Source organism: Ursus americanus, chromosome 27, assembly GCF_024610735.1.
Source record: "Ursus americanus isolate L20-20 chromosome 27, mUrsAme1.1.p, whole genome shotgun sequence".
In the NCBI taxonomy this organism is placed as follows: Eukaryota; Metazoa; Chordata; class Mammalia; order Carnivora; family Ursidae; genus Ursus; species Ursus americanus.
Window position 1 is genome coordinate 39,094,209 of NC_142153.1, and position 13,704 is coordinate 39,107,912.

Consider the following 13,704-nt stretch of genomic DNA (forward strand, 5'->3'; position numbering starts at 1 on the left):
AATGCAGGTGACGCGACTGACTGCTCGCAGTCGGGTGTTCAGTGCAAAGCCGTGAGCAAATCACTGTCCATGAAAACGCCGTGGGCCTGGAATAATCTCACTCCGGGCAAACACCAAACAGTGTGATAAAGTGAAGACAAGCATGAGAGGCAGAGGGGCCTTCTTGGAAACTTACAGTCACATGGTGTGGAAGCCCACGTCCGCTGATTTGATGGGCCCCGCTTGGCCTCAGGACTGTGCACACTGACAGCTCTGACCCGGTCTGTGCTGTTTCCTTGGTGACCAGATGTTTTCTTTGAGAGCACACAGGAATGACTCAGTCCTCCTCGGTGACCGGATTTCATGTCAAGGAATACTCTTTCTTCCACAACGAGGTCCCTAGACTTCCACCCATCTGCCTGATCCGTGTTTCTCCTGATCACCACCTGCCCTCTCTCTGGCAGATAAATGCTAGTCCTAGGCCTTTGACTTCATGGGCGTCGATCAATGACCCCCATGTGCCAACACCTGTCATTCTCTTTCACCCTGCAGGCTGGTCTGTTTGCAAGACATCTGTGAACTCACGTCTATGATAAGCCACGGCCTCTCTGCAAACGGATTCTAGATAGGCCTTGACCGCGGTTCCCCTGAAGGCCGGGGCCCTCCCACACTGGCCCGAGGTCAGGAGTTGATCCCGGAGCCTCGTGAGCTTGCTGTCAAAGCAGGCAGGCAGGAGCTGCTGACGTCATTCCTGTCCAAGGCAGTGAGGGTTTGGACCCCAGATGCAAGATATTCCCCTCTGTAAAATCAAGCTGGCTAACTGGGGAAGCTGGGTCTCTGGAGCTGTGTTTGCCAAACACTTCTCTTAAAGGTGAAAGCAAAGCTGAGCCTCGCCTTGACTTTCTCTGCCCTGCAGCGATCGATCGCTTTGGCTCAAGTAATTGTTGCACTTTAAACTGAATAGGTTACATCGTAAGCCTGGGTAATTGAGTTAAGGGCAGTTTGTTAAAATATAGCGAGTCTGGAGCCACGAAGTCTAAACTGTGACTGTGGGTCCACATCAACGGTTTGTGTCTGCAAAGCCACCTAAGCCTTTTGTGTCTCTAAAGGTGGAAGTCATGCCACGAAGGACATTTAAGTGAAAACAAAATCTTTTGAGGGCAAAAGCCAAGTAATTATTTATCTTTGGGTGTTTGACAGAGTTTGTATAATGAACACATGTCATAATTTTACAATTACCTCAGTTATGAACCATCCTTCATCAGCCACTAAGGTCAGAGGAGAGACAAATTTCCCCTTCTTGTAGTAGAGCCTGCTTGGTATGGCTTCTTTCTCGTAGACTGTCATGTGTTCCACCGTCCTCAGCTTGTTATAGACCTGCAAAGATAACAAGAGGGACAAGTTTCGCATTCTCTTTCTTAACTGTATGTGCATATTTATTGCACCTGGAGGAGAGGGAGAACTTTACAGACCAAAGAAATTACCAAAACACCTGACAGGTCTGACTACAGAAGAATGAGAAACTTCTGGATGTCTCAGGAAACAAGGTGGCTTCCATCTCCTAAGGCTGAAGATCCACACACCCCATGACCTAACAAGTTGGCCCCCAGGGACCTAGCGAGAACCCTCACACTCGTGCACCAGGAGGCACACAGAGGGATAGATACTGCAGATTGGAACAGCCCAAATGCCCGGCACCTGCGGAAGGGAGAAATGACTTGTGTGGCTGGTGGTGGAGTCCTACACAGCAACGAAGAGCGGAGGCTCACCCTGCACAGAACGCCTGCAAGCATCTCGGGGATCCCAGTTTGAGAAGACAAAGCAAGTTGCAGAAAAATACAGACCAGATTAGTATTATTACGATGTGATGTTTGAATAACTATAAAACTAAAGAACGCGTACGGCAAAACGATCAGGACAATTATGGAAATGACAACTGTATACTTTCTAATATTTTATAATAATGTGTCTACTCAGTAGTTAACAAACAAATTACAAAAGCTTATATAGGCCGAACATGCTACAGGAAAATTAAACGGCAAACGAGGCGCTGGTCTGCCTGATGCGAAATGCCACTACGATCAAAGAAAGGGCTTTGTTCTTTGAGCTGACCTAGAGCATGTCTTACCTACACCGGAGTCTTAAAAGTACCAGGAATTGTCTGCCGTTCACTCATCACTGATTGCATGACGAGGGCGTAAACTCTGCACGTTTCCGGTATTTGCCAGCAGCTTAAATATTGACGGCTGACATTAAAATCAACTGGCTGATGTTGACCTGTTGGCCCTCAGCCAAATCAGACCCATATTCCTGGGTAGAACTGAATATAAAATTGGGTTTTTCAACTCAGATCTGGAGAAAAATTAGCCTTGAGGCGTTTTAGTAGAGAGTTCCTGATGACCCCACGAGTTACAATTTCCTACTTGAGAAAATCCATAGTTCTTAAGGAAAGTAGGACGCATTTGCACAAAAATTTTGGATACGTGAAAAATCTGCTGACACATACCAGGTCTCCCAAACTGTTGTGTCCGTCACATGACAAACTGTCACCCAAACACAGCCCCCACTCTCGAATAATCCACCAACTGCTTCAGGCGGCTTACAACCGCCTGGCTTGCTTGTGGCGCTGGGAGCAGCCCTTACGAGCTGATGCTCGAGCATTCTGGAGGCAGCGTGTCTCCGCGTGCCAAGCTGGAGATGCAGATGACCCTCCTTGCCAAGGAAACAGAACTTCTTTGCAAGAAGCCATTTTCTGTGGGACCTGCCAATGTGTGGAGTACTCCTCCCGGCTTCATGCTGAGGGATTCCATGGGGCTGCCGTACAAATGGTCAGCGCCTCCACTCCCTGCCCATGGAACTTGAGAAAAAGGGGCAGCCACCTAGGAAATGGGACGAGGCTGGGGAGGAGGGGCATTGCTGGCAGCTGTGCTGCTCAACCCCCAAACAGACAGCTCTCAGACTTTTACATGGGAGTGGGCAGGAGGAGGCTGAAAGGACCAGCGGAGAGAGCCCGGCCTCCTGCACGCAGTGTCCATCCATACCAACGAGCGTCCGTTGTCAACCACATCCGGGCTGGGAGGGTAGGTGCAGACGTCAGGCATCCTAGGCCAATTCCGGGCACCTGTGGTTGGCACCTCCACAGGCAGCAGGCTGAGCCTTCCCCAAGGAAGGGACCCGTGTCCTGGCCCAGAGCACGAAGTTTTCTCTGGGAGTGGGCAGAAGCCCCAGAGCTTGCCCTGGGAGGTGACGAGGCAACTCGGGGCGAAGCAGGTGGACAAAGATGCTGCTTGCTCCTCATTTTCTCATCATGTACTGCAGGTAATTATGGCTGGAGAGAAGGGTAAGTAAAGTCTAGCCATCTCAGGGCGCTGAGTTCCTGGAGGGCAGTGACTATAGGGAGCACCCTCTTGGGCATACCCCCCTGCGACGGAGCTCATTGTGATAAGTGGCACATACGTCGTCCTTGAGGTGGGCCCAGCATGATTCTGGGGGCTTTCCAGCAGCCCAACAGGGCAGCTGTGATGCCATCGTCACCCACACGGACACAGAAGAAGCAGAGGGGCCGGGTCAGGGAGCTGCGGGTGTCCAGTCCGTGACTGGGCTGGGATTTGCAGCCAAGCAGCGTGCCCCCTTAGATAAGGCACTGACCCCTGGCACGCACGGCCTCAGCCTCTGTTCATTCATCACCTGCTTATCTCCACTGCCCTGATGAAAACAGATCAGATGGGCAGCTTTGTTCCAGAGAAAGAGCACTCCCTCTGTGCATCCGATGTCCCCCAGGTTTGCCTGAGATGTGCCGCATTTGGGCTAATAACAAAATAGCCCTACTAAAGGGCTCAGAGCTTCCCATGCTAAGCACCGCACGCCCTTTATCTCACCGAACTCCCACGCACACCTGTGCAGCAGATACCATCATGCCCACCGCAGAGAAGAGAAGACAGACGCAGGAGGATGGGCTACTTGGCAGAGGTCAGGCGAGCAGCGCATAGGTCACGTGCCTCTGGAGGCCCAGCTCCCAGCACAGCTCTCTACTTCAGCACTAAAGCCCCAGGGCAAAGATGAAGTGCACGGTGATGGGAAGGAGGGCGTGTTCAGCTCCCTTCCCCTCACCTGACCCACCCGTCCTTCTCCGCCCCTCATGGCGCTCCTTGCCTCAGAGTGCTTCCCAGGGGCCGGCCAGAGGCTCACGACGGGTCCTCGGTCCTTCACTTGCTGCAGGTCATTCAGGCTGATGTACTTATTCAGCTCGATCACCTTGTCCATCCAGAAAATGTCAGTCATTCCATGATCTGAGAAGATGATGACGTTGAGGTGGTCCTGCAGCTCCCGCTCCTGTGGGCGGACAAAGGCCATCAGGACAGCGCCCAGACAAAGACGTGCTCACTCTGGAAGGTCCTATAAACCAGTGTTTTAAACCGTAAGTTATAGGGAAAGGATACTTCCTCAGTCACCAACTGAATCGGCTACTGTTCTGCCCTGATGAGACCCGTGGGACATCAGCGCAGAAGCACTTCGGGGAGGGCAATGTGAAATCACGCTCCCTCTCCGGTAGTGCTGGAAATCATCCCTCCTGGCCTTGAGCTGCTCAAGCTACTTTCTCTGTTCTCATTTCCTTCGGCTCTTTCAGCAAACTTGTGTGGTAAGATGGGAGCTGTCACTCACCCATTTTACAGATGTGGAAAATAAAGCCCAGCAAAGTCTTCCCTTGAGAGTCATCCAGCAAGGGGGTGGCAGGGTCAGGGACAGAACCCAGGTCTGCTCTCCATGCCCGCCTGAACCTGGTTCACAGACTTACTAGGTGTGGTGAAGAACTGGGCCGTCCGGCCAGCTAAGCCAGGGAAGAATGCCAATCTGGTCATTCAGTCCTGCCGGACTAATCGTAAAACAAGGGATCGCCCGGTAGCTGACGAGGGTTGTACGAAGAAAAGAGACCCATCCCAGCCTGGTGCCGGCCTCATCCGCTAACAGCAGTAAGAAGAAGGTGTTGAGGGGCTATGACAGCCACGAAGGCAGAAAGTGACAAGAGGGAAGATCAGCCTCGTGGTCCTTGTTTTCAGTTACCTGGATCCACTTGGTCATGTACACCAGGACGGTGTCCACGGCCTTCAGGGCGTCCTTCCGCTGAGGCGACGAGGGGCCGTAGTGGTGGCCTTCCACATCGATGCGCTCATGGTATATGGCTGCCAGGTCGGCCCGGCCACTCCTGGAGGAAGCAGAGTGAGAGAGATGCGGTTGAGGGAGGCCCTCACCAGCTTTCTCCCCCTTCACTCAGCAGTCCTTTCGGAAGGCACTGGCGTCCCCAGATCCCTGGCCTGTGGGCCAGGCAAAGCTGACACCTTAAAATGAACAGTGATCTCCAAGGGGGAAACATAACTACTGCATCAAGTCGTGCCAGTCCTGAGCACCTCAGGGCAACGGTCAGGGAGCATGTGTACGGGGCATCTCTCCTCCGGCCTCATGGGGCATCGCTCGGTATGCACCAAGAGCTGGAAGGGGTGGTAACAGGCAGGGGACAGTTCTCAGAGCTCTACTCTCCCACCCGCTGTTGTCGTAAGATCAGAACAACGAGAAGCAATCATTCAAATAACAACTTCGATTATTGCTGGACCTGAAGGAACTATCTAAATAAAACAGCAGACTGTGTGTTTAACCGACTGGGAAGATTAGGAAGAAGCTTTAGGAGGGCACCCTGGGGGAGGCCAACAGGTTAGTGTTCAGGGCCTGCTGTCAGCGGACACTTCTATGGGGACATTTATTCTATGAAGGGTCATCTCCAGTGTGGACATAGATTGAATTCTAACAGTGACCATACTTCGGGGGGGTCCCAGGAAGACCCTGGTTCTGGAAAAACTCTCCCTCTCGGCCAGAGTGCTGATGACACTGATAATGGCAGAGCACTGATAACCCAAGCCCTGGATGCTGGCCTGAGAATGACCAGGAACTAGTGATTGCAACTGATGTAGGAGGCCTGCGGAGGCAGGGAGGGAGGGGAGAAAAAGGCCGTGGAATACACCCCCCTCCACACAGTGCTTTCCCCCATCCCTCCCTCCCCAGCTCGAGCTTGGCCCACGACTCCCCCTAGAGCCCCCGAACAGAACAATGGTCAAGATGCCGACGATGCTGACGATGGGAGCAGTAACAGTAACCGACAAGAGCTGACGCTGTGCAAGAGAACTTACAGCTGATTCCTTTGCTTGGACTTTACAAGAGCTAATAATCAATACTCTCGGTGGATTGCCTGATTTCTCTTGAAAAACTGTATTTTAAAGGCACACACACAAACGAGATGGCGTGGTGTCTCCCGATGTGGCTGCCTCAGCACCGGGAACAGGAGCAGTGAAAGAATGTGTGTCCTCAGAGCCTGCTGTGCCTCGGGTCTTGCAATCGCAGAGGAGGGAGAAGCGCCTCTCAGGAGGTCAGAGAGTGTGGTTTGCACGGGCAGAGTTAAACACAGCTCCACTCATCCTCCAGGTCTCAGAGCAGATGGTGCCCCTTCCAGAAGTCGGCTCTGATGCCGCAGGCTCAGCTGGGAGGCCCTCCGGAGCCCCTGGGCCACTCTAGGCTCATCTCCTGGTCACGCTCTTCCATGCCGGCCTGTAGCAGCCTGCTGATGTTCCTTCCCCCCTCTAAGCTGTGACGTTCTTTAGGGGGACGGCCATTCGTCCTCCACTGTCTCTCAGCTGTAGCCTGCTGTATTCGGCATACAGTAGGAGCTCTATAATGATCAGATGAAAGTGTACTAATAGTAAGTGCTCCATAAATGACAGTTGCTCTGGGTCAGGCACTATTTTGAAGGCTTTTCATTCATCATTTAATCCTCACAGCAACCCTTTCAGATAGGAAGGCACTGAACAGAGAGCTCGATACAGTTGCCTGCATCACACAGCCAGTGAGGGACGGAGCCAGGACTCCAACCCACATTGGGCTGACTCCAAAACCCTGACCACAGCCACCAGGAACTCAATGGCCCACACCAATGGGGCAGCATTCTGCTTGAACTTCTTGTGGAAATGGTCCTTATTCTCTTGTAAGAATCTCACCCTTCTCGACGGACAGCGCTCCACGTCTGTGGGCTGGATGTGTCTCAGATTTCTGGAACTCCCGTGTGAAGCCTCCATATAGAAAAGCATCTGTACATTTTGTAGGTGGGGAAACAGGCCAGAAAGGATTCTAGGACTTGCTCGAGGTCTCACAGACATAGCTACAAGTGGAAACGTGAATCTCCCAGATCAGAACATTCTACCAGCCTGGGCTTTTGAAAGTCCACATCTACTCCATTCACGGCCCTGGGGATGGTTTCCAGAGGACAGTCTGCCTAGCGTCTCCCTTCCTTACGGTCATACTTGCCAAGGGCACTCCCTTTAATGACCCTGTGGTGGTTGACTGTGTACCCTGAGGGCACTTCATTTACAGTTTTGGGAGCACATTGGTTTCAAGTTACTGAAATTGCTAGTCACGTGTTTTCTCTTTTTAGAACAAAACAAACTGGCCTTTCTTGAATAAATACCATTACCACCCTCCTCCACAACGGGGATTGGGTCAGGTGTTTTTCAAAAGTGATATTATCATTATTCACACTCGCTAATCTGTGAATGACTCATCCATCTATAGACAGCAGAGAACAAAAAGTCACTGCAGGGTCCCGCAAGTGTGTGGGCGGTGGGTACATTTCTCGCTAGGTAATGGCATTTTCATACACATCCCTAAACTTCTGTGAGGCCCGTGTTCGTTGCACGGATAAACTAATGAACATAATGGAAACTTTCATCACATCTTTCCCTCCGATGGGCCTCAGTCTTTAGCTGCTTTATGCACTTGCCTCTGTAGCTGCCCAGATGTGCACACTCACGCAGCGTGCCCCGTGTTCAAGTGTGCACACTTCCAGCGTGGGGCTTGCATGGGGGAAAACTGCACAAACAGGCTGACCATTGCATTCAAGTTCAATGACATGCTTTTAGGTCACTGCGTTGTAGACACTTCCCTTAACGCAGCAGCCACCATATCCACAAATCTCTGTGTGATCGGGGAGCCAGTGTCACAGATTTACCTGATGGCTTTCTTTGAAGAAGCTGTCAATCCCAGGTGCCAGGAACACTGGATTTGAGATGCTGGCGACTCAGGGATTTATGCACATGCCTTTGGAAAAGACTTCTAGGTTGGAGTTTCGTCGATTCATTAGAGACCCGAGTCTTCAAGGGCAGAGCGCTCTTGCCTGTTTGGAGTTTAGAGGACGGATTCTTGGTCGCCAGCTGTTTCCCACATGGATCTGGTCTCCATCACAGGTCAGCTCATTTGTAATGGAGCAGCTGGGTGAGGAGCGATGGGTGGAAATGCCTGCAGACTTGTTGTTGGCCATTTATAATTTATAGCTTTAGGGGTCCAGGAACTGAGCCAAAAGGACATGTGGCTGTTGGCCCAGTACTTGAGAGCTGCGAGGAGCCCCCAGCCCTAGGGTTTCAGGGACACCCAGGTCCCCCATCATCTTAGGATGCTGTCCAGATCTCTTTTCAGTGTAAAAGTTCATGACCTCACATTCATTTTCTTTACTGATGTGAGTTGGAAAGAGAAGATTTAGGGAGAGAGAAATGGGGGACAATTCAAAGGGATGGTTGAAGATATCAACTGTTAAGAAGAATGATCCAAAACTTAGAAATTAGGCCCCCAAAACAGCTGCCTGTTGTTCCTGTGTGCTACAAGAGTGGTGTCTAAGAAACCAGACTCTATGACCAACTCGAGCCCGGACTGTGTAAACTTAGTTGTTAACCTGTCAGAAATCAGTAAGATGAAGGTTCTTTTTGCCTGATGGAGAAGGCAGTCCCAAAGATCATGGTCTGATTGTCCTCTAAGTCACGAAGCATTTCTGCATCTCACGATAATCGTATGCCGTCATCCTCCATCATTCTTTTCCTTCGTGTGTGTGTTTCTCATATTCTCCATTTAACCAGCCTGGTCATTCCTGGATTCCCTCAGCAATAAAGTAATTTGAACTTCGGCATAATTCTCATATATGTATATATTGAGCACATGACACAGGCTTAATTTTGAAAATTATACTTTGATGAGGCATTGGAATTAGACAAATCTGGGTTCAAAGATGTGACCCTCGGGGCACCTGGCTGGCTCAGTTAAGCATCTGCCTTCGGCTCAGGACATGATCCCAGGGTCCTGCGATCGAGCCCCGTGTCGGCCTCCATCCTCGGCAGGAAGCCTGCTTCTCCCTCTCTCTCTGCTGCTCCCCCTGCTTGTGCTTTTTCACTCTGTCAAATAAATAAAATCTTTTTTTTTAAAGATTTTATTTATTCATTTGACAGAGAGGGAAACAGCCAGCGAGAGAGGGAACACAAGCAGGGGGAGTGGGAGAGGAAGAAGCAGGCTCCCAGCAGACGAGCCCGACGTGGGGCTCGATCCCAGAACTCCAGGATCACACCCAGAGCCGAAGGCAGATGCTTAACGACTGAGCCACCCAGGCGCCCCACAAATAAATAAAATCCTAAAAAAAAAAAAAAAAGGTGTGAACCTTGCTATCCTAGAGGTCTCAGAAGAACAGCAGAAATATCTGGAAGCCTCGATGTGCCATGTGAAGAATCTCCACAGAGGGCTACACTGGGTATGAAATGAGCTAATGTTTGAAAAGTGCTTGACATATGGCCAAATGGAGGCAAAGGGAAGAAGATGCCTTCCATCTCTCTCTTCCTTCCAGATGCCCCTGGATGGTTTTTGCTTGTGCGCTGAGCCCCTTCCCTCAGAGTCCATGGGGAGGAGGGACAAAGGCCAGGACATTTGCAACCAGCTGACCCATGGTCTGTGGGAAGAACCATCTCGTCATCTGTCCCACTCCTTCATAGGCACCAGCCTCCACTGAGGTTCTGGGATCCTAAAGGAATTCCTTTGGAGCTGTTTTCCATAACCTGGAGCTTGACAATGGACAGTAGCTGTGTCCACTGCTCCCATGGCCCAGGTGTTACTTAATCAACCCTTTAGAGAGGCTGCATCAGGCAGTCCACTGGGAGCAGCCTCCTGGTCCCTCCAGGCAGTCAGGGCTGCATGTGGCTGTCACCGCAGTCATGGCTGCTGCCGTGCACCCTGTCCCCCAGATGAACTACTCATGCCCCTTTTCCTGCCCGCCGAAGCACTACAAACAGAACTTCCAGGAGGATGGATTAAGCGATGTGATCACAAAGTGCTTTCTGTTGTGGCTGTGTGGACAGGGATGTTGCCTCGCTGTCCCCGTGTGGTGGCATGGTACATAGCATGCCCGGGGCTGGGGCTGTGTGCTGCTGAACACGTCAAGCAGTGAGCAGCCCACAAAGGCTGCCAGTCCACCTCAGGCCCTCATGAGCCCCAGGCCCAGCACAGCCCCACAGGGGAGCCTTGCTAAGGAGCCATCCCCTACACCCTCTCCGTCTGATTCGGTTTCAGGGTGCCTTAGAGGTATGGGTGCAGACCAGGAGGAGAGCCGTGAAGTTGACTTTGAACTGTCCAGGCGATTCTCACTCAGAACTGGGCTCCGGCTCCACCACCCACTAGCTGTGTGCGGCCTCAGGCAACGTACTTAGTTTTGGGAGAATCAGCCGGCTCCGTGTAAGGGGGAGGACGACACCTGTGTGATACAGCAGACGGAACAGCAGAATGGGTCAACGGCAAGAGCGCCTTTGACCCAATGCTAGCAGATGGGTGCTGAAGACCCGAATTCTCCTCGCCTTCTCCTTTCGTCTACACTAGAGGCCGTGCAGGTGCGAGGCGGCATCTACCCTGGATATGGCCTGGGTCAGTAAAGCTTTAGGAGCACCGGATGGCAATGCCCAGGTCAAACATGGAAACTGGACTAGTCCTTCCTATTGACTGTGCGGCTTCTTGGCTGAGCTGGACTCTTTGCCGAAAGGCTGTCCCTAGGTCATTCTTAACTGCCTTCTGGAAAAGTGTATCTATCCTGCATCCCATTCTCTCTGCCTCTCAGACTAATAGCAGAGTGGACAAAGACACCCTATAAGCAGTACTGATCAGGAGAAATGTGTGTGTGTGCCCACACGCACGTGCATGTCTGTGTTTGCACACTTGTGTGAACTCTAAGCACTCTTCAAATTATAGCTAGGAATTTGAGATACAGCCAAACAGAAGCCAAGAGATAAGCTATAGGGTCTAAAACTTGCTCCTTCTTTTGGGGCCATCTGATGGAAAGATAAATAATTAATACATCTTTGCCTAAACACACACACCAAGGGAATTCATAATTCCTTTGAGTCAGATTCTTACATGAATAAGCTGGTACATGTAAAGTGGTCTTAACTATGGTGTGCACAAATGTCAATTCTTTATTCTACTTTGTAAGAAGGTTATGAGACATGTTCTAAAAATGCATAGGTCGGGGGTGCTTGGGTCGCTCAGTCGGCTAAGGGTCCGACTCTTGATTTCGGCTCAGGTCATGATCTCAGGGTCATGAGACTGAGCCTGGCGTTGGGCTCTGTCCTGGGTGTGGAATCTGCTTAAGATTCTCTCTCCCTCTCCCCATCCCTGCTAGAGAGAGAGAGAGAGAGAGAGAGAGAGAGAGAGAGAAAGAAAGAAAGAAAGAAAGAAAGAAAGAAAGAAAGAAAGAAAGAAAGAAAGGGAGGGAGGGAGGGAGGAAGGAAGGAAGGGAGGGAGGGAGGGAGGAAGGTGCATAGATTGGGTAAAGAAGGTGCCTTCTTTTTCTTTGCAAGAGAGCCTAACTCATCTTACAATTTCCACAGGCAATAGGTATCATCTGGCCTAGGGTTTTTCTTCTCTTTCTTCTCTGTCTCATTTCAAGCCCTGACTAGTTTTAGAAATGATGGCTCTCCATCTTTCCAACCACTATTCACAGGGGCTGTTTCTGGTGGCCCTGTTAGCTTTGACAGTATGAAGATCCCACCAGACAATTGTACCGGCCTGACTCCATCCTGCCTAGGCCTGCACTGCCCAACTGCAGAAGCATCATTCACTGGTGGATTATGTGAATGCCGTCCCCTGGAGCTCAAGGCCATTTACGCAGACTGCAACGTGAATGGTGCCAATTGAGCAATGTGGTAGCACCAGGTCACACCAGATAGAGGCCTAGCCCAGGACCACTTTCCTGGGCCTCCAGTTCTTTGTAGCCTTTTCTGTCTAGGAGAGCCCAATGCCTTTGCTAAATACACACACACACACACACACACACACACACACACACAAAAGATACACACACGTACATATACATACTACCACCCCACTCCCGCCATGACCCTCCCCCTTTCTAAATGCTGTGCTCTAAGGTAAAGATGTTATTCCCCAGTGTTCCATAGCTTTGTCATGTTACTTGAAAAGGGAAAAAGAAAAACTTCTCTAGAAACAGAGAAACAGAAACTTCTCTAGGAAATGGAGCCCAGCACTCCTTCCTCCAGCATGCTGCATGCCTCAGGACAAGGAGTTGTATACTGTGGGGGACCATTCAACTGCCAAGGCAAGAAGAATGAGAAAAAGATTACACTCCCAAATAGAGTGTTGGGTTATTTGGAGGTATTTGTATGACAACTATGTTCTCAATGTTCATCTTTAGCATGGCAATAGCCTGAAGGGGTGGCCAGCATTTTGGATGTGTTGGAAACAGCACTGTATAGACACAGAGCTATTCCAAAGTTCCAGCTCTGCTCTTCTGCTTTGCACAAACTAATTTGTAACACAATATTCCAGTTCACGATATTCGTGTGTGTGGTTTTCCAGCACTTGTGGGCAAGGAAAAGAAAGTAGAGTCGGTAGGAGGCAGGATCATATAACACACATGATTTACAAGCCATATGTTGAAGAATATTGATTCAATAGTTAATAATATTTATTTAAAGTTCATTCCAGACGCTGTCCCTTCCCTCTTCCCTCCAGAAAAAAATCTAAACTTTAAAATTTGTTACATCTCCATTTTTAAGTATTTCAAACCTATTTCCTCTCCAATCTGTCAGAGCTTGAACCTTCCTGTGCCTCAAAGGCCCATCTAGGTAGGTTTCACGGAAGTGGAATTATTCTAAGAAGCAATGAAGGGAGGGGTATTGTTTTTTCTTTGTATAGTTCTGTGGGCGTGACTGCTGCTCCCTGCAATGTTTGGGATGGCGATGACAAGAATGGGATTCATAATTGGTCAACTCTGTATCTGGGGCAATCTTAGCTAGAGGCCGATCCATGTGGTTACTGCTGGTGAGCTGTACACAGTGCCTAGGATATGGTGGCCCTCGGAGGCTGCCCAGCTCTTCCTCCTGGGAGGATAACGGTCCCTCCCTGGTCTCCAAACTGATTATTATGGGTCTTCTGCCTTGACCCCACCCAGGAGACCCACTCAGCAGCCAAGGTGACCTCAAATCCAGCCCTGGAAATATGAGAGCCCCCAATGAGAGTCTCCCATCTTGACTTCCACATCTAGTGACTTCTGAGGCTGCCTTGAGGCTTTCTCCTGACCTTTCTTGTTGACCATTAATGATTTCTGCATTTTTAAAGTTCTGTGTCATTGTTCCATGTGGGAGGAAAAAAAGGCTCTATGTTCTAAAATGCTAACGTGTTTTGTACATGCCAAGAAGAGGGTAGAGTAGGCAATTTTTTCAATTTATTTCACCACAGATCCCCCCTTCTAGCCAAAGAATAACATTTTCTGAAATATAAGCATTCACTAAATCTCAATTAGAGAGATGTTGACATTCATATTGCTACTCGATTGTCCATCAATATAAAGAAGAAAGTCCCAAACCC

At 50.2% G+C, this 13,704-nt stretch overlaps 1 protein-coding gene across 2 annotated transcripts in view; it reads right to left on the reverse strand.

Annotated features, from left to right (window-relative positions):
- The window catches only part of ENPP6 (ectonucleotide pyrophosphatase/phosphodiesterase 6), a 113,726-nt gene that overhangs the window by 19,761 nt on the left and 80,261 nt on the right, over nucleotides 1-13,704 (reverse strand). The window contains exons 4-6 of one of the 2 annotated variants that reach the window (XM_045785826.2): nucleotides 5,041-5,182; nucleotides 4,132-4,311; nucleotides 1,219-1,356 (exon numbers count right to left, since the gene is read on the reverse strand). In XM_045785826.2, coding sequence (XP_045641782.2) covers nucleotides 1,219-1,356; nucleotides 4,132-4,311; nucleotides 5,041-5,182 — 460 coding nt within the window. Of the gene's footprint in view, nucleotides 1-1,218; nucleotides 1,357-4,098; nucleotides 4,312-5,040; nucleotides 5,183-13,704 lie in introns of both variants that reach the window. The other variant, XM_087856517.1, reaches the window with a different exon arrangement.